Consider the following 25,715-nt stretch of genomic DNA (forward strand, 5'->3'; position numbering starts at 1 on the left):
TTCCGCCCGCCAAGAGCGCCCGTTATCCACCACCACCCCGACCAACGACAGCTGCTAGGAAGGGGACGGCATTACGATAGCTGCAGTCATTGTGCCCTCCATATAATCGCCACTATAATGGGCTAGGGTCAGGAAACATAATAACATGGCTGAAGACGATGGTTATCAGCCCCCCTATGAGCCGCAGCTCACGCCTGTCGGGGAGAAGTCCCTGCCGGCAAAATGCAAGGCCGGCGCGCTGGCATACTGCCCTACGATGGACCTCATTGCTCTAGTCACAGAGGACGACGAGCTACGCGTCTTCCGACTCAACGGACAGAAGGTCTTTGGAGGCTCTTACAAGGGCGATCCGTATTTTGATGAGGATGATGGTGGAGGAGAGATTCGCGGGTTGATGTGGAAGAACACAGGTATGTATTCCTAATGACCCCCCTCTTTCCATCGATACGATCGCTGGCTCTGGGTCTCACCTCCAAGGCGCTGAAATCGAAACCTCATTGTTTTCGGTTTGAGCAAGGATGGTTGACACTTTTATCTAGGTCATTTACTCGCAGTCGCGTGTGCGGATAACACCGTCCGTATCATCAGTGCCTACAGTGGCAAAACAGTCCACCATTATCCCGCTTATCCCCAGGCCGAGGGCGACGCGGCTCGACAAGCGGTCAAGGCTACGTGTATAGGCTGGGGCGTAAACTTCACCGACACGAAAGTCGCCCAGCGACATTTGCACGACGCCGCTGGCCAGCTCACCGTGGAAGATCTGCTGTCGCCTGATACCCATCCGTCCCGGGCAGCAGCGCTGCTCAAAGCCGATCTGCCACGAGAACTGGCATTGCTGGATGTCGAGAGTTCTTTGCCGAAATTGAGTACTTTGCCTGCGACGGGGAGTGAGTAAGTGTTTTTTTGCATATTGTGATGCAATGAAGCCATGAAGAAAGAGGTCGTGTTGTTTCATGGGGCTAACGTGGGGTGTAGTGATGATGTGTTCAGCTCCAGAGCATCTATCGATGCGATCTTCCATTCATCGACTAAGAATACCAGCGACGCTGTTGATGTGCTGCTTGTCGGGTTTGATGACGGCACAGTGCATCTGCGTATCTTCGACTGCTTCGAAATCGGTTCTTTCCAGGTGCAAGGCTCTGTTGCGCGTTACAGCCCTGGTCGCATTATCCGACATGCCTCCCATCCGCTGAGCTCGACGCATGCACTCTTGGCCGGGGAACCGGATGGTGCTCCGGAACTGTTACACTTGGTTACGCTCGATCTGCGCTTCATTACCAGGTCGGGGAGATATCTCTCGCTGCTAGCACACAAGACGACGCAGCTACAGAATCTTCTGCGGTATATCGGCCAGGTCCAGAGACAGATTGAGCTTGAATGGAAGAATGCACAGGAGTTGCCGGCGCGTTACATGCGCAGCATTGACCAGGATCTACAAGAAAAATGTCATTGCGATTTCGTCACGGCGGCATATCACTTGGTGGTGACGGGGAACTGTTTTGAACCCTTGAAGGAATTCCTTGTTGAGATTGTTGGTGAACGGGTAAGTGTGTGGTTCCTGGTCTAGCTGGGAAGGCGTGAGCGGTTAACCATCCTTTCTCTGTGGCTTACAGGGACACAAACGGTGGGAGAAGGCTGTGTCGTCTGGCTACGAGAATGTCCGGCGATTGACCCACGAGTGCCTCCTTCCAGCCTTGGAAAGATGTCAAGTGCTGCTCAGTCGCTTGGTTGGGCTGTCTAAGTTCCACAAGCTGAGTGAGGTGCTGGGGCTAGAAACTACGGATCTCAACGCCATCGTGGAGACGCTCGATTGTCTCCATCTTCTTGGCCATCATATCCTCATCAATGCAAATGAGGAGCTAACCCAGTTCAATGCTTTCTCCCGGTGGCTGCGCCATGAGATTGACATGCAATCTGCGGAACCAATGTCGCAGACTTTGGAAGAGCTGATGGAGAAGACGGACATGGTGGAATACCCGCAGACTCTCAAGTACATCAGAGGCGCTTTAACCAAGAGTGCGCTACGGAACTTCATCCGGCAGCTACCTATGATGGGAGTTCCAAGACCCCCAGTTCCTCCGGATGCTTCGCAAAAATGGGCGCAGGTAGGGCAAGGGCGCTCATTCTATGACACCTTTAAATCATTGCTGGGGCAGCAGAGTCATGCCTCGAGCGAAGCTGATGCAGTGGCACCGCCTAAGATGAATGACTTGACGAAGCTTTTGGGGCTGCAATTTGACAAAGTATTCGGACAGATTGCTTTGACGCAGCGCAGAGGTATCCTGCACAGGTCACCTCTAACCCTTCACCCCGACTGTGACCGAGATGTCATTGACGTGACCATGCGCCACGAGGTAAACCCGTCTACTCCGGTCTTCTTAAGCTTGGTTTATTAACACTTTGCTAGGCAACCAGCAAGGACGAAGACAGTTGTGTGATCTACGTTGCTACCAGATCGGTCAAGGCCAGGCACCTCCGTAAGATACCCTCCTGCCTACGTGAACCGACTTTGGCTGATCGAAGGCTGTGACCGACCAGTCTGCTGCTACCGCGTAGTTCTAGATTCCGAAAATGGAGTGAGCTCGACGCAGAGCATCTCCACCGCGGTTGTCGATATCCAGGGCGGGGAGATTCGACAGCTACAGTTTGTGGAGGATGATACCATGGTGATTTTGTGGTCGAGTGAGAGTAAGTAATCATCGTTGTCATCCGTGTGAAGCGTTATGCCGATAGCCGCAATGCTAATCCCAATGCACATTAGAAGGAACATCGTATCTACTCAACCTTCCCTTTCAGCCTGCCGCGGCAATGGGAGCTGATGAAGAGGTTTTGGACCCCGTCTTCTCCATCGAGTACCGCGATGTACTTGATAACGAGCGAACAGATGCACCGCTAAGCACTACGATGAAGGTGGACATTCTTGCGCCCAGCTCCCAGGATTTGGGAATCATCAAACACAGCTTCATTGGGGCCAAGGGCAAAGCTCGACCCGTGGGAATTGATGTCAATGGCCGCCGTGGTCGCCGGGCAATTTGTGTCATGTACGGTGACGGGATGCGATACGAGGTATTAGACCTGGATGCAGAAATGGGGAATGATGAGGATGAAGACGAGGACGGGGATGAGGAATCGGACGAGGAGATCATTGAATAGCATATTTCAGTGTACTAGGGAGATCTCAGTGAACAATGCCTTTGCATGCGACAGTCAATATAAGAGTCAAAATACTATAGTACCTACGTATGTACGATATCCCCATGTTGAGAAAAGGAACAACCTAGAGGGGCCAATGATTCCATCTCCAAGCTGTCTCGGTTTCTACTAGGGAAACCCACATAAACAACAACAGAAGCAGAAGGGCGTGCGCATGCTTCTGGGGTATTTCCAGTGTTTTAAATTCCTCAGTGTGTCACATGGGTTCTTCCAGCGGCGATCTGAGACGGGTCTCAGATACAACTGAGTACTCCGTATTTGCAACCCCTTCAAGCGAACTACTCATAGGAGAAGTACAAGATTGTTAGAACTTTTTTCGACTATTGTTCTCTACACAAAAGATTAGACCTTGCAATTAGCTGTCAGGTCGCGAGACCTGTCGGACATCCAAACTCAAAATAAAAAAAAAATAAAAAGCTTTCAGATGCAGAGAAAAAGCCACAGCAGTCTATCACCCACTGAGGAATGAGCGATCGGGAGAAAAAAAGAAGATCAAAGAATCGGCATGGAAAGATCAGCTGCGGTGGATCTCAAAACAAAACAAAACAACAACAGCAAGTGGGTGAGTGGGTGAGTGGGTGAGTGAGTGAAAGTGAAAGTGGTTTGTGCGATGGATTTTTTTTTCTTTGGTCGCCGGGGTCACGGGAGTGGGGAGTGGGTAAGTGCTTCAAAGCAGCAAAACCAAAACAAGCAAAGGGAAAGCGAAGAGGTGGGAAAAATGACAGGGAGGGAGGGGGAGGATGTTGAAGGGAACCTGAAGGGAAACAGCAGGGAGGGACACATTGGAACTGTTTCCATACTACGAACACTGACTAGGTGGGAAGGGAGATTGAGTGCAGGGCGCAGAAGGAGGGGCAGATTGTATTGGTATTTCCGGGTGTATGATACAGTACTAGGTAACTTAAGTAGTCAGGTATCTTACGGAGTGGTAGTGGTAGTGGTGACGACAAAGACAAGGAGAGAGAGCTATGGAGCACAGGGCTGCCTGCTGTAGTCTACTGAAATGAACATAATGAGAAGCTATTTGGCTAGGGAGACGGGCAGCTTGTTCAGGGATTTAAGGTACAAGTAGCTAAATGGACCTTTGTATCAAAATTTATACAATCGACTTATCTATCGCAGGCCTTGCCCTGCTGCATATGGCCCTGGCCCAATGACCTCCTGGTGGTCTGCTCCTTCAACTGGAGTGAAAAGGGCTCTCTATGTCTCGGTCGGTCTCTGGTCACGTGAGATGACTCAGCCAGTGCATTTTCAATCATCTAACCAATGAGAAGAGCCACAAAAGGCAGTAGCGCTCATCCATTCCAGGTCTTTTTCGCTCTGGAACCAGCAGCCCTGAGAGGGTGCAGTGGAAATCCATTGGTACGGGCATTTGGTAACTCGTAGCTGGTGTAGGTACCGTCGTACTGAGCCCGAGACTGAGCAGCCTGCCAGGTAGGAGGTGAGTGTATTGCTCCCGCTTCCCTTTCCATCCATCTCTTATCCCCGGTCCTTCCTTTCCTCCCTCCCTCCCTCTCCTCTCCTCTCCTCTCTTCTTGTTCTTCTTCCTTACCAAAGGAAACTCCCCTCACCTGAGTAAGTAGTCCGGATCAGCTTCAACACAGTATCAATCCGACTGTCCCGCAATCCCCCTCTACTCCCCTTTCTCCTTTTGCCTCCTGTTCTCACCAAGACGATATTTGGGGGTTATCTTTTCTCTTTTCTCTTTTCCTTATATTCCTTGCGCTGTGTTTGAAGCGTGTTCCAGGTGTCGGTTCTGTCACCATATTACTCACCAGTACCCGTCCCGTTACCCCCTCCGGAAAGAACCTCTCCAGTGGTGTATGCCTCGTCATAATCCACAAAAACAACCTTTCTTCTTGTCCTTCCGAAGAATTCATTCAACCCTCTCTTCGTCGTCCACTTCCAACACTCTTTTCTGGTGGACTTTTTGAATCCCTTCCACCCGCCCGGATTTCTATTAGTTCGTCGCTCGATTTGCACCGGGCCCGATCTTTGTCTTTTTTTTTTTCTCCCAGTTTCCCCTCCCTCTTGATTTTCGCTCTCGCTTGCGATTCCTGGTGCTGTTTTCCGCATACGGCAACATGAACGTCACTCAGGTTTTGGAGAGCACCCTCTCGCCAGGTATATTCTACTTTTCCCTCCCCCCCCCCACCTGTTGCAAATCATCTCGAGGCGCAGTCGGTTCCCCATCTGAGGCTGTGGCACGATTGCTGATGGTCGTTCTTGCTGTGTACCATAGATGCGGCTGCACGTACAAATGCCGAACAGCAGCTCGCCCATGCGGCTGAGGTTGACTTCGTAAGTTCCCTTACCTGAAAAGTGCCAGCCATCGTGCTGTGGTCGCGTTGCAGCTTGCTAACCTCAAATATCTCTGTTCCATAGGCTCAATATCTTGTTACCTTGGGTCAAGAATTAGCAAATGACAACACCCCGTCCCACATCAGAACCGCCGCCGGTCTTGCGTTGAAGAACGCTTTCACATTCAAAGACCTCGCTAAGCTCCGCGAGGTCCAACTTAAATGGCTACAGCAAATTACCCCAGAAATTAAGGCCCAAGTCAAGGAACTTGGCCTCAAGACGCTCGGCTCGAAAGATGGTCGGGCCGGCCAGTCGGCCGCCCAGGTCATCGTTTCCATCGCCGCCATCGAGCTCCCCCGGAATGAATGGCCCGATCTGATGCAGATCCTGGTTCAGAACATCGCGACCGGCTCTGACCAACTCAAGCAGGCCTCCCTGGTCACCATCGGCTTCATTTGCGAATCTCAAGACCCCGAGCTCCGCGAGAGCTTGGCTGCCCACTCCAATGCTATCCTCACCGCCGTTGTCCAGGGTGCTCGCCGCGAGGAGCCGAACATGGATATCCGCTTCGCTGCTATCAAGGCCCTCAGTGATTCCGTCGACTTTGTGCGCTCGAACATGGAGAACGAGGGTGAGCGGAACTACATCATGCAGGTGGTCTGTGAGGCGACTCAGGCCGACGATCTCCGTGTCCAGGCTGGTGCATTCGGCTGTCTTAACCGTATCATGGGTGCCTATTACGATAAGATGCGCTTCTATATGGAGAAGGCCCTGTTTGGTCTGAGTATCATGGGTATGAAGAACGAGGAGGAGGATGTTGCCAAGCTCGCGATCGAGTTCTGGTGTACTGTTTGCGAGGAGGAAATCGCTATCGAGGACGACAATGCTGCGGTACGTTCTACATTATGATCTCTAGAGTAGGAAGTCAATTCGGCCATAACTAACGACCGTTGCAGGCCCAGGCTGAGGGGATCCCTGAGGTCCGCCCGTTCTTCGGCTTCGCCCGTGTTGCTTGCAAAGAAGTCGTTCCCGTTCTGTTGCAGGCTATGTGCAGACAGGATGAGGATGCCGGTGACGATGAATACAACGTCGCACGTGCCGCTTACCAGGCCCTGCAGCTCTACGCTCAGTGCGTTCAGGGCGATGTCATCCCCCCCGTATTGGCATTTATTGAGGCGAACATCCGTAACGAGGACTGGCGTCACAGAGATGCTGCGGTCGCGGCATTCGGTGCCATCATGGATGGCCCTGACCCCAAGGTTCTGGAGCCTTTGATCAAGCAGGCTCTGCCTGTCCTGGTCGGCATGATGCAAGATAGCTCTATCCAGGTCCGCGACTCAGTCGCTTACGCTCTCGGCCGTGTCTGTGACTATTGCTCTGAGACCCTTGACCCTGAGGTGCATCTGGAGCCCTTGATCTCTTGCCTGTTCAATGGTCTTGCGAGCTCCCCCAAGATCGCCAGCTCCTGCTGTTGGGCCTTGATGAACGTCGCCGACCGCTTTGCTGGCGATTATGGAACCCAGACCAACCCTCTTTCCAAGCACTTCGGTGAGAGCGTCAAGTCGCTTCTTACTCTTACCGAGAGGTATGGTTTCCAACCTGTGGCACCCTTGATCCGTTGCTAACCCAACCGACAGGCACGATGCCGACAACCAGCTTCGTACCGCTGGCTACGAGGTGCTCAATTCCTTCGTCAACAACGCTGCCATCGACAGCCTTCCCCTGGTCGGAAACCTGTCCGATGTTATGCTTCAGCGCTTGGACCACACCATCGGCATGCAGCAGCAGGTGGTCAGTGTTGAGGACCGCATCACTCTGGAAGAGATGCAGACTAGCATTATCAGCGTCATTCTCGTAAGTTCGCCCTGATTCTCACGCATCCTATTGCTTTCGCTAACCAGAAAGGCCGTTGTTCAACGCCTCGAGACCGAGATCAAGCCCCAGGCCGATCGCATCATGGAGCTTATGCTTCGCGTACTTTCGACCGTTCCGCCCAAGTCTAGTGTTCCTGACGTGGTATTCGCCACTGTCGGTGCTATCGCTAGTGCCATGGAAGAGGAATTCGCCAAGTACATGGAGTCTTTTGCCCAGCCTCTGTACAATGCTCTCAGCAACCAGGAAGAGCCTGGTCTGTGCTCCATGGCGATTGGATTGGTCAGCGACATCGCTCGTGCCCTGAATGAGAAGATCCAGCCCTTCTGTGATGGTTTCATGAACGCTCTGCTCACCGTTTTGCGAGTAAGTCAACAGTCTTGACAGTTCTGTGACCGTCCAACTAACTGTCTTCGAAGACCTGCGGCAATCAGCTCAAGCCTGCTATCCTTGAGACATTTGGAGATATCGCTCAGGCTATCGGCACTCAGTTTGACACCTATCTTCAAGTTGTTGCAACTGTCCTCCACCAGGCCGCGGCCGTGACTGCCAGCGACGATGTGTCTCTTGACGCCATCGACTACATCATCTCCCTCCGTGAGGGTATCATGGATGCTTGGGGTGGTATCCTTTTGGCTTACAAGGGCAAGCCTCAGAGTGAGCATTGTCTACGACCACTCAGCATGTGCTTTGCTGACATCATTTTTCAGTCTCTCACATCACACCTTTCGTCGACCACATCTTCCAACTGCTCCACACCGTTTCTCAAGACATCAACCGCAGTGAGGGCTTGATGAGGGCCGCTATGGGTGTCCTTGGGTAAGTTTTCGCTGTTCAAATCAGTCCTGTGGATTCTAGCTAAACTCAGTGTCAGTGATCTTGCCGAGGGCTTCCCCAACGGCGAATTTTCCAACTACTTCCGCAACGACTGGGTCACTGCCCTTGTTCGCGAAACCCGCCAGAACCGTGATTATGGACCTCGTACCATTGACACTGCCCGGTGGACCCGTGAGCAAGTCAAGCGCCAGATCAACATGTCGACTGCTGCTGCTATGGCTTAAGTGACAAGTATCAATCGCCCTCCCGTCAATTGATCTTTCACTCGACAATATGCCCCCCCTACAGGACGCCGCCAGCTTTTGGCGCACCGAAGGAAGTAACGCCGTGGCGACGCTGGCCCCATTGGCTGGTGGATCTGCATTCTACGGAACCCCGGGTCCCTCCCAGATTGCTCATTCATCATGTGACCGTGTTTTCAGTCTATCATACTGCGAATAGGGCTGATCTTTCCGCCGTCACCGTCCCTCACTCCACACCCCCCTTGAGCACCCTGTACCAACCCTCTCACCCCCACCCACCACCCAATATCTCCCCCTACCATCCGCACCAAAACCTCCCCCTCCCCTTGCCCATGTTGCCCCAGCGTTCAGGATGTCCGTCCTGTGCAAATGACTGCTTTTCGGACTCTTCCTTTTCATGCCATCTCGTAATGCATGTTGGCGCCATTCATCGGCCTTGCGTTCTCGAACTTCTTCACCCCTATCATTACCATTTCCCACCTGCCGATTTTCGTTTCCCCTCACGCCGTTTTTAATTAGACAGAGGTTCTACTAGCATTATCATGTATGCCCAAGAAGTCATGTACCCCCATTCCTATTGTCACGAATTTCACCTTGCCCTTACTCCACTGACCCTCAATGGATCAAGAAGACATGTATAGAATGATAAACCCATCCCCTTTACTCCCGTATACATTCACAACATTGTAATGTTGCCCGTATTCTACACTGGCCATGTAAGCAAACAGCTGCGCATTGTGCATTTGTTGTGTTCCTATGTTGCAGAATGACTTGCCCGGTCACTGCCAGGCAGAAGCACATACCGTGGCAGCTAATCTCTGACGAGCAGGTACGACTTGAAAGGTGAAAAGGTCACGATTTTGTATGCACACTCTTCTCCTGCCATAGAACGTCTTGTCTCGCAGGGATTTAACATCTAAAGATTTCATACCTGAGTCATAAGCTTGACAGATTCATCCGCTCATAACTACACATTAGGCGGCTGATCTTCTTGGTGCCTGAGGCATTAGAATTAAACGGTCACGTGAGCTAGATAAGGGCACAGATTGACAGCCCTAGGGCCCACCCGCACACCCCATGAAAACTTCTTCGCTTTTGTCGGCCGCGTCCGCTTCCCTCCCCTTCCTTTGATCCCAACCGACGTCGTCGACACTTCACGAGGTATGTACAACCTGTTGCCTCTCCCTGTTCTGCAGCTTCTCAGCTAGTCTGGGAGAGCAATCACCCGGATTCTTTGGTGTTTTTTTACTTGCAGGTGTAGCAACCGACGGCAATGAAGACAACCAGAAAGGCCGGCGTGATACGCTTCTCCTCATACGGCACGGGCTGAAGAACCCTTCATGGACTGCATCAGGGGCACTCTTTGCGCTCGAGGACTACTGGTGGCTGACTATTGGACTCCGGCAAATCCTCCTCGCGCCTGAAACGGCGCCGAGAGGATTCTAGGTTGGAGTTATCTTCGATTCAGATACCTCATTTCCCCTCGTATTCCCTCGATTTGAGAATCTCGCTCTTCCACCGTCAAAATGGTCAAGACTTCCGTCCTCAACGATGCGCTTAACGCCATCAACAACGCCGAGAAGGCCGGTCGCCGTCAGGTTCTGATCCGCCCCTCCTCCAAGGTCATCATCAAGTTCCTCTCCGTCATGCAGAAGCACGGTACGTTCTGTCCCATTCAAGTGCTGCACACAGGAATGGAAATGAGTTTTCGCGAAAATGAGTTCGATCCAAGCGCCGGCATCAAACGTAGTAGTCCACAGAATTTCGGGTTGATAACTAGGCGGTCTGTTTCGCAAATCACACAACGCTCGCCCTTTAAGTGCCCGATATATTGAAACCGGCGAGGATCTTACAAGTTTCCGAAACTCATTTTCATTTCTGTGTTTGGTCTAACCTTTAAATCCGCGCCACAAACCACTAATTCTTCTCTTCAGGCTACATTGGCGAGTTCGAGGAGGTCGATGACCACCGTTCCGGCAAGATCGTTATCCAGCTCAACGGTCGCCTCAACAAGACCGGTGTCATCAACCCCCGCTACCCCGTCCAGCTCCGTGACCTCGAGAAGTGGACCACCCAGCTCCTCCCCTCCCGTCAGTTCGGTTTCGTCGTTCTGACCACCTCTGCTGGTATCATGGACCACGAGGAGGCTCGTCGCAAGCACGTTGCTGGCAAGCTCCTCGGTTTCTTCTACTAAAAAGTTTCATCTGGCGATGTCCTGAAATGATTGGAATATGACTTGTTATGATGTGGACGAGGGATGTGCTCTCTGTTGCTTGTCTTGGCGGAGAGTTTTCGGAATCGATACCCCCGGCAGAAACGCCATAGATAGTTTATTGATTTAGAGTGATCTCGTCCAACCAAACAAGGATCCTTTCCGTCGTTTCATCAAGTTTCCATGTTTCTATCGGTAGAGCAGTAGACCTAGCCATAGTATAGGCATAGTGTAAATCTCTCTACGCTCGGACCAAGGCCGACTTCACAATATCCGCTGACCGCTCGCGCTAGTTACTGTTTCACCCCAGGAATTCCCCCGCAGTCTGCCATCAAGTACTGTATGTACTCTGTGCTTGCATACATTGAAGGCACTGTAAACCACCATGCCTCTCGACACAATTTACCTCACCCGTCACGGCGTGTGTACTACCATTCTATCCCATGAGCAACCCATCACTTACTAACTGTGGCTCTCCTATACCTAGCACCGCCTCAACTGGACGATAGACTACAAAACGGGCACCTACCATGCTCAATTCCCAACCCCCACAGGCAATCCGGCCGATCCCACCCTCACCTCGCACGGAGTGCGCCAGTCCCATGAGCTCGCTGCGCATCTGACCAGCGATAGCGTCCATCCGAAACCTTTTCGCGTCTACTGCAGCCCGTTCTACCGATGTCTCCAGACAATCCAGCCATCAGTGGAGGCACTGAAAGAGCTCCACCAGAGGACATGCTCGAAAGCTTGTACCTCTACGACAGCCACAACGGACAGCACCATTGAACCCCACGCAGACTTTGACGTGCGCATTGAGAATGGTCTAGGGTGAGACGCGGATCCCGTTCCGAATCTACGCGAACCTTTCCACTAATGCAAGCATACCATCCTGATTGAAGAGAATGGTTCGGCCACACCACCTTCTTCGAACACCCGCAGCCCGCCCCGCATTCCATCCTAGCCACCCACTTCCCGACCCTCCTCCCCCTCCCTCCTGCGACATCTCCTCCCCCTAGTGTCCGGGACCGAGGAGGAAACCCACCAACCACCCCCCATGTGATCCCCTCGCCCACCGGCGAAACCATCGCCCAACTCCACGACCGCGTCGCCACCGCCCTTGCCGGCATCCTCGCCGACGTCGACGCCGAGATCGCCGCGCTGGAGGCCGCGCAGCCCGCCCACGAACCCCGGACCAGCAAAGCGATCCTCATCTGCTCGCATGCGGCGCCCTTGATCGCCATGGGCCGCGCGCTGACGGGCCACATGCCGGCGGATCCTAATACCGACGACTTCGCGGTGTTCACGGCGGGGCTGAGCACCTTTCGCCGCCGCCGTCGCGAGAGCGGGGACCGGCGTGATGCTTCTCCCGGCCAGCAGGCTGAGATACCATCACTTGCACGGGGGACGAAAGTCCTTCGGGCTGGTACAACAGTCCCGGATTGGCGTGGGGGCAAAGGTGTCGCTGGTGGGTGGGATTGTGTGCGGAATGGTGACTGTGAGTTCTTGAGTCAGGGGGCTGAACGAGGGTGGTTTGTATATCCTTTTTTTTCCCTTCCCTTGTGATTCGGTTCTGTGTTTGAGGGACCTGGAACTTGGGCTAACGGGTGTTCACTCCTTGTAGGCACTTTGATGGAGAAGAAGGGTTTGATACGGGCCCTATGGCGCCAGAGGAGGCAGGGCCGACGTCGAGTTTGGATACTATGGCTACTGATGGTGTAGGTGAGCGGGGGATGAAATTGTGACACTGACGCGTGGTCTCGGGAGTGGGGGATGAGAGTATAAATACTGATGGTAAGAGCTATGTTTCAAGTAAGGAAGGCATATATATCCAGATAATTCCCAGTTATCGTCGACACTACTTTTCTCGCCAAGGGAATTATAGATTATGCCCTAGATTATGTCCGACTGAAGCAGCAAGGGTAGACTACAATTACATATCAATGAGTATATTCAATTCTGAGGCTAAAGGCTTAAACGCGGGGGAGGGGGGGGGGTTCAAAGGAAATATGTCGCATGTAAGCCAAACGAGGATAAAGCACAGTGAGAAACAAAAACAAAAGGTGAACTCAGTGGCAATATGGCTGATGCCTTGCGACATCAGTTCTCAGCTGCCTGGGGTATCATAGTGTGACCTTCACTCTGCGCTGCATCAACGTTATTCTCCTGCTCTACCTGCTGCTCCTGCTGCTGTTGCTGCTGTGCTTCCTCACGTTGACGGCGTTCTTCCTCCTCCCGTACGCGCTGCGCAGCTTCCGCAGCATTGCGCACCGCAACCTGGCGCTCGCCTACTCCGGGCACCAGGCTCGCAATGAACAACGCCACAGATCGCTCCACCCTCCGCAGCTGACGACGCATTTCACCCGCAACCCCTGTGCGGGGATTGCCGTTCATTGGGCCACCACCACTACCACCACCAACAGCACCTTGGCCACCCTGGCCTTGGGCCTGAGCCGGCTCATTAGGGGTCAGATGAACTAGACCTTCAAGGTGTTGCTGCACCGGAGCCACAAACAACTGGTACAGTCGCTGATCCCACCCGGTTTCCGAGGATAGCACGAAGAGCACGGCCAGCGTCACAAAGAACACGCGCGCCCAAGTCCCGGGTTCGGTGAACATATAGCAGAAGAAGTATAGCCGGGCGAACTGCCAGAGCCGTAGGATGATCCGCGCAAGGGCCAGTCGTCTGTTCTGGTTGGGGTTGTTGTCGAGTCCCCGCTGGTTGAGCACGGCCCGGCGAACGACATTATCCAAGACGGCTGCGTTCGCGTTGTGGGGATTCTCAGGCATCGGAGCAGTATCTTGGTCTGGTGTGCGATTTGGAGGGTGGGTTGCGCGAAGTCTCTCGATGGTTGCCTGCATGGCCTCTGCCCCTTGGGGCGAGGAAAGAAGCCCCTGGTATCCGGATGGGGATGATAGTAGATACAAAGAAGCTGGTCCAGGTGCGGACGTAGCGATCGCAGCACTGGCTGAGGTGTTCTGCAATCGTGGAAACCCGGCTTCAGACAGGCGGAGCTGGTGGGCGCGGGCGTATATATTGAAGACGCGAGACAGCAGCCCTTCGATTGAGCCATCGCGTTCAGCAAGAGGGTTCATACATTGTTCATCCAGGATGGTGAGTAAATGTGTTCGGATTCTAATTATGTGATTCATCGGAGGCGCAATGCCGCGGTTCAGCTGGCTTTCTGCCAATTCCACTTGACGACTCAAAATCTGCAAGCACTCTTCCGTTACTAGAGCGCTAGAAAGAGACACAGTGTTTGAAAGGCCTGTGGCTGCCACTGTCTCGAGTGAGGATGTCTGTGGCAGTTCTGGGCGTGTTGTAGACACCGAGGACGATCGATCTGGCCACGTTGGTCGCTGCTGCTGGGCAGTCGAAAGTGCTGGGTTCAAGCTGGACGAGAAGGCGGTTGTACCTCCCGACAAGTTGCCTCGGTCCCGCATCTCGATCTGCCGTCGAATTGTCTCAATATTACGTCGCAAGGCCAGTCCGACCTCGGCTTCAGACGCGCCTGTGCGCTCTGGCTCAGCTCTAGGTGTGGGTGGCTCAGGTCGGAGGGTCATCGATGGAAGGTGAATAGCAGAATCCGGAATGAATTGTGGTTGTTGCGGACCAGGAGAGCTGAGGGTGCGTGGTGCCGAAGATTCAGAAGATGGAGGAAGAACAAGATGGATGGAATACTCGGTGGCCTTCACAAATTACCAGTCAGCTAGGTTATAACAGAGTGATTGCAGGCACCATCAAAAAATCAAGTTCTCTTACATTAGGCGGCTCCAGTACATCTCTCAACGCTGCCGCATCATTCAGAAGTGGCTTCCCACGATAAATCAAACGTTGGCTATCCGGAGACGGCCGGCTCGGAATTGCTCCTGCGAGTCGGGCCTTCAGATCCGCGACAGTCGTAGATGGGGACACATCTTGAATGGTGTACCGATTAGGAGGAGGTAATGATGGACACAAGACATGCAAGGTGAAGCTCTCGGGCGAGTCCGATGATGCGCTTGGAATGTCTGTAGTCGAAACCATCTTTCTATGCTGGGATTTTGGCGCTGTTCAGAGGACGATTGGTTTACAGGCACATAGTCACAAGTTGTAGAGCCGCTTCACATCGAGCACGCTGTCGGATAAGTTGGTTCAGGCAATCTGTCTTCCGCCGCGGAAGTACAGTACAGGCCAGGTCCCGGTGCCAACGGTGTCCTTTTCAGTGACAGCAGCTCTAGCTGGCACCCTCAAGGCGATTCAAATGACGCACAGTCTCGCGTATCACCTATGGGAGAGCAAATATCTTCAATTGTACAGAGCCAAGCAGCAACAGCAAGAACCCACCGATTGCTGATAAAGATGATGACAAGATGAGTAGTTACCGTAAGTGTATAGACATGCCAAACAAATGGCGGAGATGGCCCATTCTGCCGGGCGGTGAAGATGCCTTCTTGCCGATCACGTTCAGGAAATGAGGATTGCTGCTTCTGCCCTTCGCCATCAAAGCCCCATTTTCACAATTTCACACCTTACTTGTGCCGGTTAATCGTAATTTTTCACGTGCCTCACCCGCCCTCGGTTATTGCCCCCCCCTCTGGGATGACTCTCACCCAGTAGAGTCGCATTATGGCCCTGTGCCTGTCCAGTTGTTCTGCGCTGTTTCGCCGGAAGGTGTTGATTTCCCCTCATGTGGAGAGGGCTGGATTGATGGAAGTGTCGTTGAAGGCCACTGGTCGTCGTCCGGCCGGTGCTCGCCACTTTTCCAAAACCTGGAAACAATCCCAGAATCAGGACCAAAAACAAACCTCGTCTCGTCGCAGCACATTCGGCTCCCGACTCCGTTTCGCGCTCCGCAACACCAAAGTCGAATGGTACCCCATCCCCGTCGGTCTAGGTATCGGCCTTCTCGGCCTGCTGCAGTTCTATAAGGCCCAGCGGGCTGAAAGAGAACGAGCTGAGCGAGAGGCAGCCGGAGAGCCTTTCGACTTCCAAAATGCCTCTGCTCGTCCCAAACATCGACTCAGCGGACCATGGCAGGTCCAGATTATGTCCACCTTGCCCCTTAAAGCTATGTCCCGACTCTGGGGTCGTTTCAATGAAATCGAATTGCCCTACTATTTCCGTGTTCCCGGCTTCAAGTTGTACTCCTGGATCTTTGGCGTCAACCTTGACGAGGTCGCCGAACCCGACCTTCACACGTATCCCAACTTGGCCGCGTTCTTCTACCGTCAGCTGAAACCCGGTGTTCGACCTTTGGATCCAGATACCCGTGCTATCATCTCGCCTTCCGATGGAAGAATCCTGCAATTCGGACTCATTGAGCGGGGCGAGGTTGAGCAGGTCAAGGGCGTTACTTACAGTTTGGATGCCCTTCTGGGATCTGCCACTCCAACCCATGCGGACCACACCAAGACTTTCACCGACCATCAGACCGAGCCGACCCAAAAGAATGAGGCTAAGATGCTGGCTGATGAGGAATTTGCCGAAATGAACGGTATCTCCTATACGCTACCAACTCTACTCGCAGGCGAACCGGGAGGCGCACGGAAACGCTCAGCCTCGATGGACGCGTCTACTACTTCCAAGGTTGATGCTGAAGAAGAGGTGAAGGCTGACTTGGCCCGTGGCGATGGAACTCCGTGGTACGCCCCGAAGGCAGCCGCCAATCACGCGCTCTACTATGTTGTCATTTACTTGGCTCCTGGTGACTACCATCGCTTCCACTCTCCTGTGCCGTGGGTGGTAGAGAGCCGCCGTCATTTCGCTGGCGAACTGTTCTCAGTTTCACCATATCTTCAACGCCACCTTCCGGGTCTCTTTACCCTCAACGAGCGTGTCGCCCTGTTGGGTCGTTGGCGTTGGGGATTCTTCAGTTATACGCCTGTGGGAGCGACCAACGTGGGCTCGATCAAGGTCAACTTCGATGCAGAGCTGCGTACCAATAGTTTGACTACGGATACCGCTGCTGACAAAGCTGCCGCCGAAGCCGCAGCGCGCGGCGAGCAATACCCAGGATTTGTTGAAGCGACATACCGCCACGCCAGTCGCACCCTGGGAGGACATCCTCTTCAGCGTGGTGAGGAGATGGGAGGCTTCCAGCTGGGAAGTTCGATCGTGCTGGTGTTCGAGGCACCTATGGGCACCCGCAAGTCGTTCGATGCCGGTTGGGAAGAGGGCAAACGCGAGGGAGGCTGGAACTGGACCATCGAAAAGGGACAGCGGATTAAAATGGGCGAGAAGATCGGATATGTGGACATTCAAAACTAGACTAAGTCGCTTTTGATTGTTTCTGTATTATAGTACTATATTTATTGAATAGCGAGAATACTTCGTCGGGCCACCATCCCCACGAGCTCATAGAATATATTTTATTTTCGAGCCGAGGACTTTTCCCAGATCACGACAAGGAGATTCCAGTACAGTAAAAGGTTCCACTGACACAGGTTTTTCCATGAACCCTGTAAGCATTGAATTGACTTGCCGACCACCCTCACCATTTGCGAAGGCTTCATTTGTGTTACAAGCTCATTACTCGAATTGACCAACGTGTTGATCCAGGACGACAATCGCTGGGCTGGACTTATCGCGCATTGCGATAACCGATAAGCCAACACGTGATTGATAACAGACGCGGTCCCCCATCGCAGCTTCACCTTTTCTCCCCTCGAGACCATAAATCAAAACAATAGCAAGTAACCAACGATTCAGTCAGCTTGGGAGTCATGGCTATGCGATAATTGATACATTATACCATACAGGTCAGACATTTCTGTTCAAGGGCACTTCTCACCATGCCGCGCCACCACCATATCCTCCGCCGTAACCACAACCAACCCGACACGTCCTCGCCATCGGACCTTCAATACCAACAGCAGCAGCAACAGCAACAGCAACAGCAACCACCTCCAGCGCCCCAACGTATCAACCGCGCCCGTCTCGGCCAGAGCCACCATGAAACTCCCACCTCCCAGTTCCAGACTCCCCCCTCGCGCGGCTTTCCCATCCCTCGGCTTCACCCATCCTCGGGACCCATAGACGACCCGACGCACCCGCTGCATAGACACCAGCAAGCCCAACAAGCGCAGCAGCAGCGCCAACAACACCCTGCCGCCACCGCCGCCCAAGTCGCATTGTTCTCTTTATTCGGACGCGGGGTCCATGGCCGGGGCCACGGGGATCCGCGCCATCGACACCCGCCGCACGATCGGATGGAACAGGACGAGGACGAGGAAGAAGACGAGGAAGAGGACGAAGACATCGATGACTCAATGCAGCAGCATCGGTATCCCTCGTCTCACCGTCATCTCCGCCATCGCCATCATCATGGTGTAGGCGAGACCGGCCATGATTCGGAGGGAGAAGCGGACGAAGACGACGAGAGATTAGGTCTTCATGCCGCGCATGACGGAGGGGGATTAGGGGCCGAAGAGGAGGAAGAAGCGCTCGAAGAGGAAGAGGAAGAAGAGGAGGAGGATGATGATGATATGCTCGCGGATCCGGATGTTGATGATGGTGATGAGGAGATGTTAGGCGAGAGAGGTAAGCTTTCTTCTTTCTGCCTTTCCAATTCAGACTATATCTACAACCACCCCCCTTCCCCTACCCTCTCCCTGTTTTTGAAAGTCGAATGAATCCCTGACAAACACATCTAGATAAATCCCCCACCCCTCTTCCCGCCAACCTCCGCGAGATCTCCTCCCTCGCCTCGTGGACCGTCTCCACCCACAAACCGGGCTGCGGCGTCAGCGCCCTTCGCCACCCGTCTCCGACCCAGTACTGGCAGTCGGACGGCCCGCAACCCCACACCCTGACCCTGCACTTCTTCAAGCTCGTCGCCGTGGTGCGCATCCGCGTGTACCTGGATTTTGAGATGGATGAGAGTTATACCCCGACCAAGATGGTATTTCTGGCCGGGATGGGGGGGAATGATCTCGTGGAGTTCGCGACGTGGGAGGGTGAGGGTCCCTGCGGGTGGGTGGATGTGGAGTTGGAAGGGGTTGGCGGGAGGAACACTGTGCATTCGTTCGGGAAGTTCCAGGGTGGAGGTAGTAGGACGAGGAGGAGGAAGCTTCAGGGGGTGAGAGGGAAACGGAAGGGGTTGGGGGCCACTGGGAGGAGAGGAGCTACGAGTTATGTAGGTAAGGGGAAGGCGAAAGGGAAAGGGAGGGATGTGGGCCACGGGGACGAGGATGATGTGATGATGGATCAGCATGACACGGAGGAGAGTCTGTACGAAGATGCGAGGGCTCATAGGAACGAGGAAGAGGAGGACGATGATGAGGAAGATGACGACGACGAGAACGATCCGTACGCTGGGAATGTGCTCAAGGCCATGGTCATTCAGATGAAGGTGACTGAGAACCATCAGAATGGCAAGGATACTCATGTCCGTGGCTTCCAGGTCTTTGCACGCGATGACGAGCGCAAGAGGTTGGCCAATGCCCCGTCGGCGTCGGCGGATGGCAGAGTGCGACGACACAGTGCGCGTCGCTCATTGCGGGGGAGCACGCATGATGAGATGGCCGAGGGAGCCGGTGGTGGAGGACGGGAACATGCAGTTGCCGAAGCTGAGCGCGCTGTGACAGGAGTGGTGGTTAGTCTGGAGGAGCCGGATTGGATGGGCGAGCCGGTCATTAGGTAGCTGGTAGACGGGCGTTCGATTGCATCGCATTTGTATCGGAGTTGGCCGGTAGATACCCTTATTCTGTCTATTCGAAAGTGTTTTTTTATAACTGTGCGATAATCTTTCATATGTGGGGAAGAATATAAGAGTTTGGTATTAATATGGTCATATCTCATTCGGCATCGCTGCCCCCAAAACACACAACTCAGCGGAGAACAAAAGAAAGAACTTTTATGCCTTTTACAACAACTTCTCCAGCTCAGCAGCGACGGCATCGCCGACTTCGCTGGTGGTAGCCTTGCCGCCGATGTCGCCGGTGCGGAGACCGGACTCGATAACGTTGCGAACGGCGGCCTCGATGGCGCGGGCCTCGTCGAACCGGCCGAAGGAGTACTGCATCATCATAGCAACCGAGAGGATGGCGGCGACGGGGTTGACAATGCCCTTTCCGGCGATGTCGGGGGCAGAACCTTTGGGGGCACCGTGTTAGCATCGAGTGCAACGCTGGATACATACACGAACGAAGGAGGTGACAACATACCGTGGATGGGCTCGTAGATACCGTTGACACGGCTCTTGCCGTCGGGGATACCGCTCAGACTGGCACTGGGCAACAGACCCAGGGAGCCGGGGATGACACTGGCCTCATCGCTGATGATGTCACCGAAGAGGTTGCTGGTGACGACGATACCATTCAGCTGGCGGGGGTTCTTGACCATGATCATGGCAGCGGAGTCGATCAACTGGTGCTCGATCTTGAGCTGGGGGAACTCCTTGGCCATGACCTCGGTGACGGTCTTGCGCCACAGGCGGCTGGTGGCCAGCACGTTGGCCTTGTCCAAGCTCCACACGGGGAGAGGGGGGTTGTGCTGGAGGGCCAGGTGGGCGGCCAGGCGGGTGATGCGCTCGATCTCGGCGCGCGAGTAGGGCTCCATGTCCATGGCGTATCCGCTGCCGTCGTCCTCCTTGCGGTCGCCGAAGTAGATACCGCCCGTCAGCTCGCGGATGATGTTGAAGTCGACGCCGCGGCACACCTCCGCCTTGAGCGGGGAGTGGTCGACCAGCGAGGGAGCGGCGAAGTTGCAGGGACGCAGGTTACCGAAGGTGCCCATCTCTTTGCGGAGCTTCAGGAGACCCTGCTCGGGACGGACGGCGCCAGTACCCCATTTCTGTAGGATATAGTATATTAGCCGAGGGGCAGCATGGATGGCGACTCGCGGACTGGGTTACGTACGGGGCCACCGATGGCTCCCAGGAGCACGGCATCGGCATTCTTGGCCGCAGTCAGGGCCTCGTCAGTCAGGGGAGAGCCAGTGGCGTCAATGGAAGCCTAAGGTCGAGGTCAGAAGCTATATCAACACCTTCAAAAGGTTCGCACATACACCGCCCAGCAGATGATCCTGAAGGTTGAGGGTGATATCGCCACGCTTCTTCTCAATGACGCGAAGGACCTGATCAGAAGTGAAAGTCAGCATGCATTGCAAGGGCACTTAGCTTCCACAGCCCATTGGGAGGTCACGAAGCTGTATTGCAGCGTTATGGGTGGTTGACTCACCTTGATGGCCTCAGCGGTGACCTGTCAAGTACGTATACGTCAGTCTATGAGCTCCCTAGCACGGGGTCCCAGGACGGGTATCTCTTACCTCGGGACCGCAGTGGTCACCGGCAAAAACGACGATGTTGAAAGTAGACATGACGAATGGGAGACAGGGGGAGTGAGAGGGGTATTGAGTCAGAATGTTAGAATTAAGAAGATAGCGAGAATGAAAAAGGAGCGGATAAATATACGATCTGGCGGGGGAGAAATGCAAGCCTCCCCCGCGCCGACACCGGAGTCATTGCCGGCACTAGCCGAGACCGGCTAGAAGCTTGAGAGCGGCTGCCCGTAAATATTACTCCGGGGTACAAACAGACCGAACCTGGAATGAGAAAAACCACGAGGCAAGAATAAAGGTGATAATATTAATAGGGAAAGTAGACACAGGTTGGAAGGAGCTGTATGAATGCGAAACACAGCGGAGAACATAATGTAGGAAAGAAACAGTATAGATAATAGGTAAACAATGCGCCGAGAATCATTCACCCTTTTGTCCAGAGACAGATAGTCCCTCCACAGACTCATATGCCACAATTTCCTCCCAACACATATATGGAAGTTACTAGAAAGACACCCGGGCTATTGGCCCCAGTTGACAGAACCGACCAGAGCACCAGAACCATGCACGGAAGAAAGTAAAGATAAAACGACCGGCTCAGCAAAGACCGCCGTCCGGCCGACCGGAGGCACCCGGAGAAGAAGCGAGCTCGAAGGCGTTAAAACGGCTGACTCGACGGTTGACTCGAAAGAAAGAAACATCCGGAATCACCACCTGCGCCTGACATGGCCGGGCCTTAATTGTTCTTGGCCGCCCGCAGAGCCTTCCGGCTGGCCATGTCACCTTCAGCCAGCCACTTGCTGGCCTTGACCAGCTGCACAACGTTGATGAACTGCTTGAGCGCCATGACTGGGAAGGAGACCCCGGTAATAACCCAGGGCCAGAAGCTGTCAATCTTGTTCGCACGAGCCAACTCAAGGGCGCCTGCACTCCAAGGGCTGGAGTACCCCTCTGGAGGGGGGATGGTCGTGTCGCCAGCCGGGCCCCCAACCTTGGGTTGAAGCAGGGAAGGAGAGAGAGTGGGCGAGGAGAAGGAGAGCAAGTAGAGACCGATGAAGAACAGCTCATTGAGAGCGCAGCAAATGAACAGGACCGTCTGTGCACCACATTAATATACTGACCCAGACGTAAAAACACCGGAAGAAACTAACCCGACTGTGGTAGTACTGGTACAGGACCCAGCTGCGGCTGGAGTCGACCTTCTTGTGGCTCTGGCTGGAACCTCCCATGCTGAGCGTCGCGTACATGTGCATGTAGTGACTAGCCATATCCAACGCAATCAGACTCTGGAAGACGATCGACCACCGGGGCCAGGCCGAGCTGAGGAACACCAGCAGACACGCTGTTGTGCACCGATCCGTCACCATGTCCAACACGGCACCGAAGGTAGTCGACTGGTTGAAGTATCGTGCCGCATATCCGTCTAGGGCATCCAACAGGCAGGAAACACTGTAAAGGAGGGAACATGTCCGCGGATGCAGGGGCATGTAGTAAAGCGAAGCCATTGTCAACACCACACGCGCATAACCTAGTTTCCGCGCTATGTATTAGACCCAAGAACCGGTATTCCCACGGAGGACATGTATCTCTCACCAATCAGATTTGGCGCGAATAGGAAAACGTTCTCTTGCACTTCTCCATCCGCAGCAGCTTCCGGGCCATTTTTCGATGACGGCTGGAGCGTTCCATTGACGGCGGGTGACGGATCCGTGGCTTCCAGCTCAGCGGAGGCCTTCTGGCTTCTAGTGCGCGGGCTCATTTTTACTCTGAGGTTGGTTATGTGGAGGAGGCTAAGGAGAATAGATTTTGTCGATGGACGAAGGTGTAAGACCGAGAGAGGCTTGTTCCGGGAGTTTCCACGAGGTACACACAGCGATCGATAGGAGGAGATGATGAATATAGAACGAGATACTGGGACAACGACTTGGTGATTCAAAAAGAAAAACAAATGTTAGCAGGGTACCAGGCAGTCATCTCAAATGGAGAACAATAAGTTCCGACATGATAGGTTGGGGAAGGATGGATCGGGAAGCTCGTGCATATATTGATCTCCTGAATTAAAGCTCTGAAGCACACGTACCGATTTATTGTCCTGACGCGCTTTTTATTGTTGCTTTTGGTAAGCAAAAATACTGCTCCAAAGTGTGATGAATATGACTCAAGCTTAGGAAGCAGATGCAGCACCCAAGAAAGAAAAGGCGCACAAAGAAAGCAGCGTAAAGGGGAAGAAGGGTGGAGGGTTGAGGGGAAAGTTGTTCGTTCAGGAGAGGGTCGATGAGGTGAGTCGGGGTCGCCGCCGCTCTGTGGATTATTGCTTGGCTGTCCGAGTGGGCGCTGTCGATAAGCTGCGGTGATAAGCGGTTGCGACCGTCAACTTAACAGCTACCTAGTAGGCTTTGACCTCAAACACCTGGAGGGACAGTGGGCAATTTTGGAAGCAGCATTGAACTCATTCTCATAGAAATCATAGAAGCATCACAACTAAATCACTGAAGAGATAGGCATTTTGTACTTCGCAAGCTTCTGATGCTGCTTGCGGCTACAAGCATTCCTTTCCGCTCCGGGCGCGGCTTTAGTGTTCTATTCCAGGGGGACGTTCTTCCATTGCGGTATGAATGGTACACAGGTCGCATAGACGAGGCTCGAGAGAGAAATAGAGAAACAAATAGTATGATCATGTTCTGCGTGTGTATGTACAAGATGCAGCGATAACAAATCTCCGCCCGTCGGATCAGTCGGATCGACTCGACACAAGAGGTGCACGAATCAGAATGTGAAACTATATACAGAAAGAACCACCTCTTCCTTCGCTCTATCAATATCTAGCATTATCATCATCATCGTCGAGACCGCCGAGGATCGGTTGCCTCTTGTCGCCGCCAATCGCGCGCCTCCTTCGTGCCCATACTGCCTAATCCACCTTCCAGCCGACGTTCCCAGCCGCCTAAGCGAACAACCAGGCAGGTGGCGTTATCCCCGTCGCGCGTCACTTCAGTTGCGAAGCTGACAACATCACGAGCCCCCTGGTCTGGCGTCTTGGCTTCCTTGATGATATCTACTACTTCCTGATCTGGTAGCGTGCCGCTGATGCCGTCCGACATCAGCACTAAGAAGGAATATTCAGCTGGGCCCATTTCCACCCGACGAATTTCGGGCTCGGCCGACACGCCGATGCGTTTGGATTGCATATCGCCAAATGCTCGCGTGTTTGCCAGCCCACTCATGCGCTCCTCTCCGAAAGAATCCGTGACAAAGGTAGTGGCATAACGACGGAGCCGGCTGGCCTCAATCGGCGAGGAGGGATGGTGGTTGGACGTTAGGGGAATCGCCTGGCCAGTTTCAGTCGAGCACAATAGGATGCGAGAATCTCCAACGTGTGATACAAGGAGACTAGACGGGGCTCCTGGATGCCAGAAAGGAGCTGGCGTGGGGGTGGAGATGAGGGCCACACTCGCTGTGCTTCCGCCCTTGAAGCGGTTGGTACCACCGACGTTCAGCGCCGGACCGTTTTCAGGTCCGTACAAGATATCATCTTGATACATGGGTTGGCTGACACGCGCGGGATCGTCATCCTGCTTGGCGGCTTGCGCCGAGACGAATTCCAGATCAGTTCGCAGAAAGGCGTATTCCAAGATCTCCTCGATGGTGACACCAGAAGAGCTCTCCCTGCGCGTGTGCGCAAAGTGAGAGGGAGAGAACCGCTTGAAGTAGCCCCCAACGAGAGTCCTCCAGTTCTGCAATAGAATCTTCTCAAGCTTGGCGGCGCGTTCGCAATTGCCTCTTTGGAAGATCGGCAATTCGCCAGAGGACGGGTCCGCACCTCTGGGTATCTGCCCATGAGGCCCACGCCGCAGACTGGATTGGAGCTCAAATGCGGCCGCAGTATCTTGAATGGCCTCGTGCAGAGTGTCTTTCAGATAGTTGCTACATTCTGTTCCGCCATGACCGTCGAAGATGCCAAAGTAAAAAACTTGGGGGTCTCCATTCGCATTGTCGGCACCCCGGTTTTCACGGGGCGCAGAATCCGGATTACCTGCGGCTAGTTTCTTGATTGTCAAGGATGCTGGTGGCCGCTTCGCAAACGCAGGAATGTCAATGACTCCGGCCTGATATGTGTCCTCGTTGGACGGCCGCGTGCCCCGTGATGTGTGGGCGCCAAAGTGGTGCTTCGCATTGCGAAGCGGAATGCGAACGACAGTGGTATCCCGATCGACTAAAGGCTGAATAGTGGTAGGGGAATGGGTCGAATCGCCCGTATGAGGCACCGACGCGGCGCGAGGCAATTTATGGAAAGGGGTGAGGGGGCCTCGAGGGTCGGGGTGTAGGGATGACGATGGCAGGCGAGTGACGAAGTAGTCGTGAAATTCGGGTCGCTTAGACCCAGTCACAGAGACACATGGACTCGAATATCGACGGCGAGAGAGTCCAGGGAGAGCTGAATGTATACGAGCAGGTTAGTTTGCGAAGACATTGTTATTAATGGCACTGAGGCATCGGCTTTGTGAAATATGTGAATTGCCATTCGGAGATAAGGAAAAGACGGGGAGGTCGGAAAGAGAGAACAGCGCAACCTACGACAAATGTCGGCCAAAGTCCGGGCTCGGACAGAGACTCGCTTGGCCGAATTCACAATCATGAATGACAGAGCATTGGCAGCCCAGAGCAAAGAACAAATGCTTGGAGAATGACACTGGAGAAAGAGGAGAAGAGATTGAAGTCAAGAAGAGATGGGTGGGCAATCGGAATTCGCGGGGGAAGGATGATGGGGGAGCGAGTGGGC

General features: G+C 53.8%; 10 protein-coding genes across 10 annotated transcripts; 6 read left to right on the forward strand and 4 right to left on the reverse strand.

Moving 5' to 3' along the window:
• The first annotated feature begins 41 nt into the window (after positions 1 to 41).
• On the forward strand, positions 42 to 3,223 carry BO72DRAFT_447057 (putative anaphase-promoting complex component Cut20/Apc4). Its single transcript, XM_040944443.1, has 7 exons — positions 42 to 410; positions 540 to 891; positions 976 to 1,543; positions 1,614 to 2,354; positions 2,408 to 2,477; positions 2,539 to 2,688; positions 2,762 to 3,223. Exons 1-7 carry the CDS (start codon positions 146 to 148, stop codon positions 3,151 to 3,153), a joined length of 2,538 nt encoding a protein of 845 aa, XP_040802400.1. The 5' UTR covers positions 42 to 145; the 3' UTR covers positions 3,154 to 3,223.
• A 2,074-nt stretch (positions 3,224 to 5,297) lies between these two features.
• BO72DRAFT_375488 (karyopherin beta) lies at positions 5,298 to 8,447 on the forward strand (the record flags this gene model as incomplete). Its single annotated transcript, XM_040941179.1, has 9 exons — positions 5,298 to 5,337; positions 5,456 to 5,514; positions 5,599 to 6,405; positions 6,471 to 7,099; positions 7,152 to 7,368; positions 7,420 to 7,752; positions 7,806 to 8,043; positions 8,097 to 8,205; positions 8,261 to 8,447. 9 exons carry the CDS (start codon positions 5,298 to 5,300, stop codon positions 8,445 to 8,447), a joined length of 2,619 nt encoding a protein of 872 aa, XP_040802401.1.
• A 1,641-nt stretch (positions 8,448 to 10,088) lies between these two features.
• On the forward strand, positions 10,089 to 10,850 carry BO72DRAFT_447060 (40S ribosomal protein uS8). Its single transcript, XM_040944444.1, has 2 exons — positions 10,089 to 10,124; positions 10,400 to 10,850. The coding sequence occupies exons 1-2, from the start codon at positions 10,112 to 10,114 to the stop codon at positions 10,657 to 10,659; spliced, it is 273 nt and encodes a 90-aa protein (XP_040802402.1). The 5' UTR covers positions 10,089 to 10,111; the 3' UTR covers positions 10,660 to 10,850.
• Positions 10,851 to 10,970: 120 nt separating this feature from the next.
• BO72DRAFT_426779 (phosphoglycerate mutase family protein) lies at positions 10,971 to 12,613 on the forward strand. The gene is made up of 4 exons (XM_040942960.1): positions 10,971 to 11,098; positions 11,165 to 11,505; positions 11,577 to 12,206; positions 12,299 to 12,613. The coding sequence occupies exons 1-4, from the start codon at positions 11,063 to 11,065 to the stop codon at positions 12,417 to 12,419; spliced, it is 1,128 nt and encodes a 375-aa protein (XP_040802403.1). The 5' UTR covers positions 10,971 to 11,062; the 3' UTR covers positions 12,420 to 12,613.
• A 53-nt stretch (positions 12,614 to 12,666) lies between these two features.
• Positions 12,667 to 15,032, reverse strand: BO72DRAFT_526799 (uncharacterized protein). The gene is made up of 2 exons (XM_040950058.1): positions 14,438 to 15,032; positions 12,667 to 14,364 (listed from the first exon to the last, which is right to left on the reverse strand). Exons 1-2 carry the CDS (start codon positions 14,699 to 14,701, stop codon positions 12,775 to 12,777), a joined length of 1,854 nt encoding a protein of 617 aa, XP_040802404.1. The 5' UTR covers positions 14,702 to 15,032; the 3' UTR covers positions 12,667 to 12,774.
• Positions 15,033 to 15,158: 126 nt separating this feature from the next.
• On the forward strand, positions 15,159 to 17,040 carry BO72DRAFT_447063 (phosphatidylserine decarboxylase 1). The gene has a single exon (XM_040944445.1). It carries the CDS (start codon positions 15,284 to 15,286, stop codon positions 16,922 to 16,924), a length of 1,641 nt encoding a protein of 546 aa, XP_040802405.1. The 5' UTR covers positions 15,159 to 15,283; the 3' UTR covers positions 16,925 to 17,040.
• Positions 17,041 to 17,664: 624 nt separating this feature from the next.
• Positions 17,665 to 19,298, forward strand: BO72DRAFT_426788 (anaphase promoting complex subunit DOC1; the record flags this gene model as incomplete). The annotated part of the gene is made up of 3 exons (XM_040942961.1): positions 17,665 to 18,196; positions 18,310 to 18,734; positions 18,879 to 19,298. The coding sequence occupies exons 1-3, from the start codon at positions 17,866 to 17,868 to the stop codon at positions 19,296 to 19,298; spliced, it is 1,176 nt and encodes a 391-aa protein (XP_040802406.1). The 5' UTR covers positions 17,665 to 17,865.
• Positions 19,299 to 19,409: 111 nt separating this feature from the next.
• leu2A (3-isopropylmalate dehydrogenase LEU2) lies at positions 19,410 to 21,206 on the reverse strand. Its single transcript, XM_040950648.1, has 6 exons — positions 20,924 to 21,206; positions 20,836 to 20,856; positions 20,663 to 20,731; positions 20,515 to 20,610; positions 19,822 to 20,449; positions 19,410 to 19,750 (listed from the first exon to the last, which is right to left on the reverse strand). The coding sequence occupies exons 1-6, from the start codon at positions 20,972 to 20,974 to the stop codon at positions 19,521 to 19,523; spliced, it is 1,095 nt and encodes a 364-aa protein (XP_040802407.1). The 5' UTR covers positions 20,975 to 21,206; the 3' UTR covers positions 19,410 to 19,520.
• A 465-nt stretch (positions 21,207 to 21,671) lies between these two features.
• Positions 21,672 to 22,694, reverse strand: BO72DRAFT_375621 (CDP-diacylglycerol--inositol 3-phosphatidyltransferase; the record flags this gene model as incomplete). Its single annotated transcript, XM_040941186.1, has 3 exons — positions 21,672 to 22,031; positions 22,087 to 22,463; positions 22,529 to 22,694. The coding sequence occupies 3 exons, from the start codon at positions 22,692 to 22,694 to the stop codon at positions 21,672 to 21,674; spliced, it is 903 nt and encodes a 300-aa protein (XP_040802408.1).
• A 923-nt stretch (positions 22,695 to 23,617) lies between these two features.
• On the reverse strand, positions 23,618 to 25,706 carry ptcA (type 2C protein phosphatase PTC6). Its single transcript, XM_040944446.1, has 2 exons — positions 25,511 to 25,706; positions 23,618 to 25,370 (listed from the first exon to the last, which is right to left on the reverse strand). Exons 1-2 carry the CDS (start codon positions 25,569 to 25,571, stop codon positions 23,773 to 23,775), a joined length of 1,659 nt encoding a protein of 552 aa, XP_040802409.1. The 5' UTR covers positions 25,572 to 25,706; the 3' UTR covers positions 23,618 to 23,772.
• Positions 25,707 to 25,715: the final 9 nt, after the last annotated feature.

Source organism: Aspergillus fijiensis (assembly GCF_003184825.1).
Source record: "Aspergillus fijiensis CBS 313.89 unplaced genomic scaffold BO72scaffold_17, whole genome shotgun sequence".
Lineage (NCBI taxonomy): Eukaryota > Fungi > Ascomycota > Eurotiomycetes > Eurotiales > Aspergillaceae > Aspergillus > Aspergillus fijiensis.

Coding starts and splice junctions, on each gene's coding strand:
- BO72DRAFT_447057 (XM_040944443.1), top strand. CDS start 146: ATGGCTGAAGACGATGGTTATCAGCCCCCCTATGAGCCGCAGCTCACG. Junction 411..539: donor GTTGATGTGGAAGAACACAG/GTATGTATTCCT, acceptor ACTTTTATCTAG/GTCATTTACTCGCAGTCGCG. Junction 2,355..2,407: donor ACGTGACCATGCGCCACGAG/GTAAACCCGTCT, acceptor ACACTTTGCTAG/GCAACCAGCAAGGACGAAGA.
- BO72DRAFT_426779 (XM_040942960.1), top strand. CDS start 11,063: ATGCCTCTCGACACAATTTACCTCACCCGTCACGGC. Junction 11,099..11,164: donor TTTACCTCACCCGTCACGGC/GTGTGTACTACC, acceptor TCCTATACCTAG/CACCGCCTCAACTGGACGAT. Junction 12,207..12,298: donor CAGGGGGCTGAACGAGGGTG/GTTTGTATATCC, acceptor CACTCCTTGTAG/GCACTTTGATGGAGAAGAAG.
- BO72DRAFT_526799 (XM_040950058.1), bottom strand. CDS start 14,701: ATGGTTTCGACTACAGACATTCCAAGCGCATCATCGGACTCGCCCGAG. Junction 14,365..14,437: donor ATGTACTGGAGCCGCCTAAT/GTAAGAGAACTT, acceptor TAATTTGTGAAG/GCCACCGAGTATTCCATCCA.
- BO72DRAFT_447063 (XM_040944445.1), top strand. CDS start 15,284: ATGGCCCTGTGCCTGTCCAGTTGTTCTGCGCTGTTTCGCCGGAAGGTG.
- leu2A (XM_040950648.1), bottom strand. CDS start 20,974: ATGTCTACTTTCAACATCGTCGTTTTTGCCGGTGACCACTGCGGTCCC. Junction 20,857..20,923: donor GTGACCACTGCGGTCCCGAG/GTAAGAGATACC, acceptor CGTACTTGACAG/GTCACCGCTGAGGCCATCAA. Junction 19,751..19,821: donor TATCTACGAGCCCATCCACG/GTATGTTGTCAC, acceptor GTGCCCCCAAAG/GTTCTGCCCCCGACATCGCC.
- ptcA (XM_040944446.1), bottom strand. CDS start 25,571: ATGATTGTGAATTCGGCCAAGCGAGTCTCTGTCCGAGCCCGGACTTTG. Junction 25,371..25,510: donor GACTTTGGCCGACATTTGTC/GTAGGTTGCGCT, acceptor GTATACATTCAG/CTCTCCCTGGACTCTCTCGC.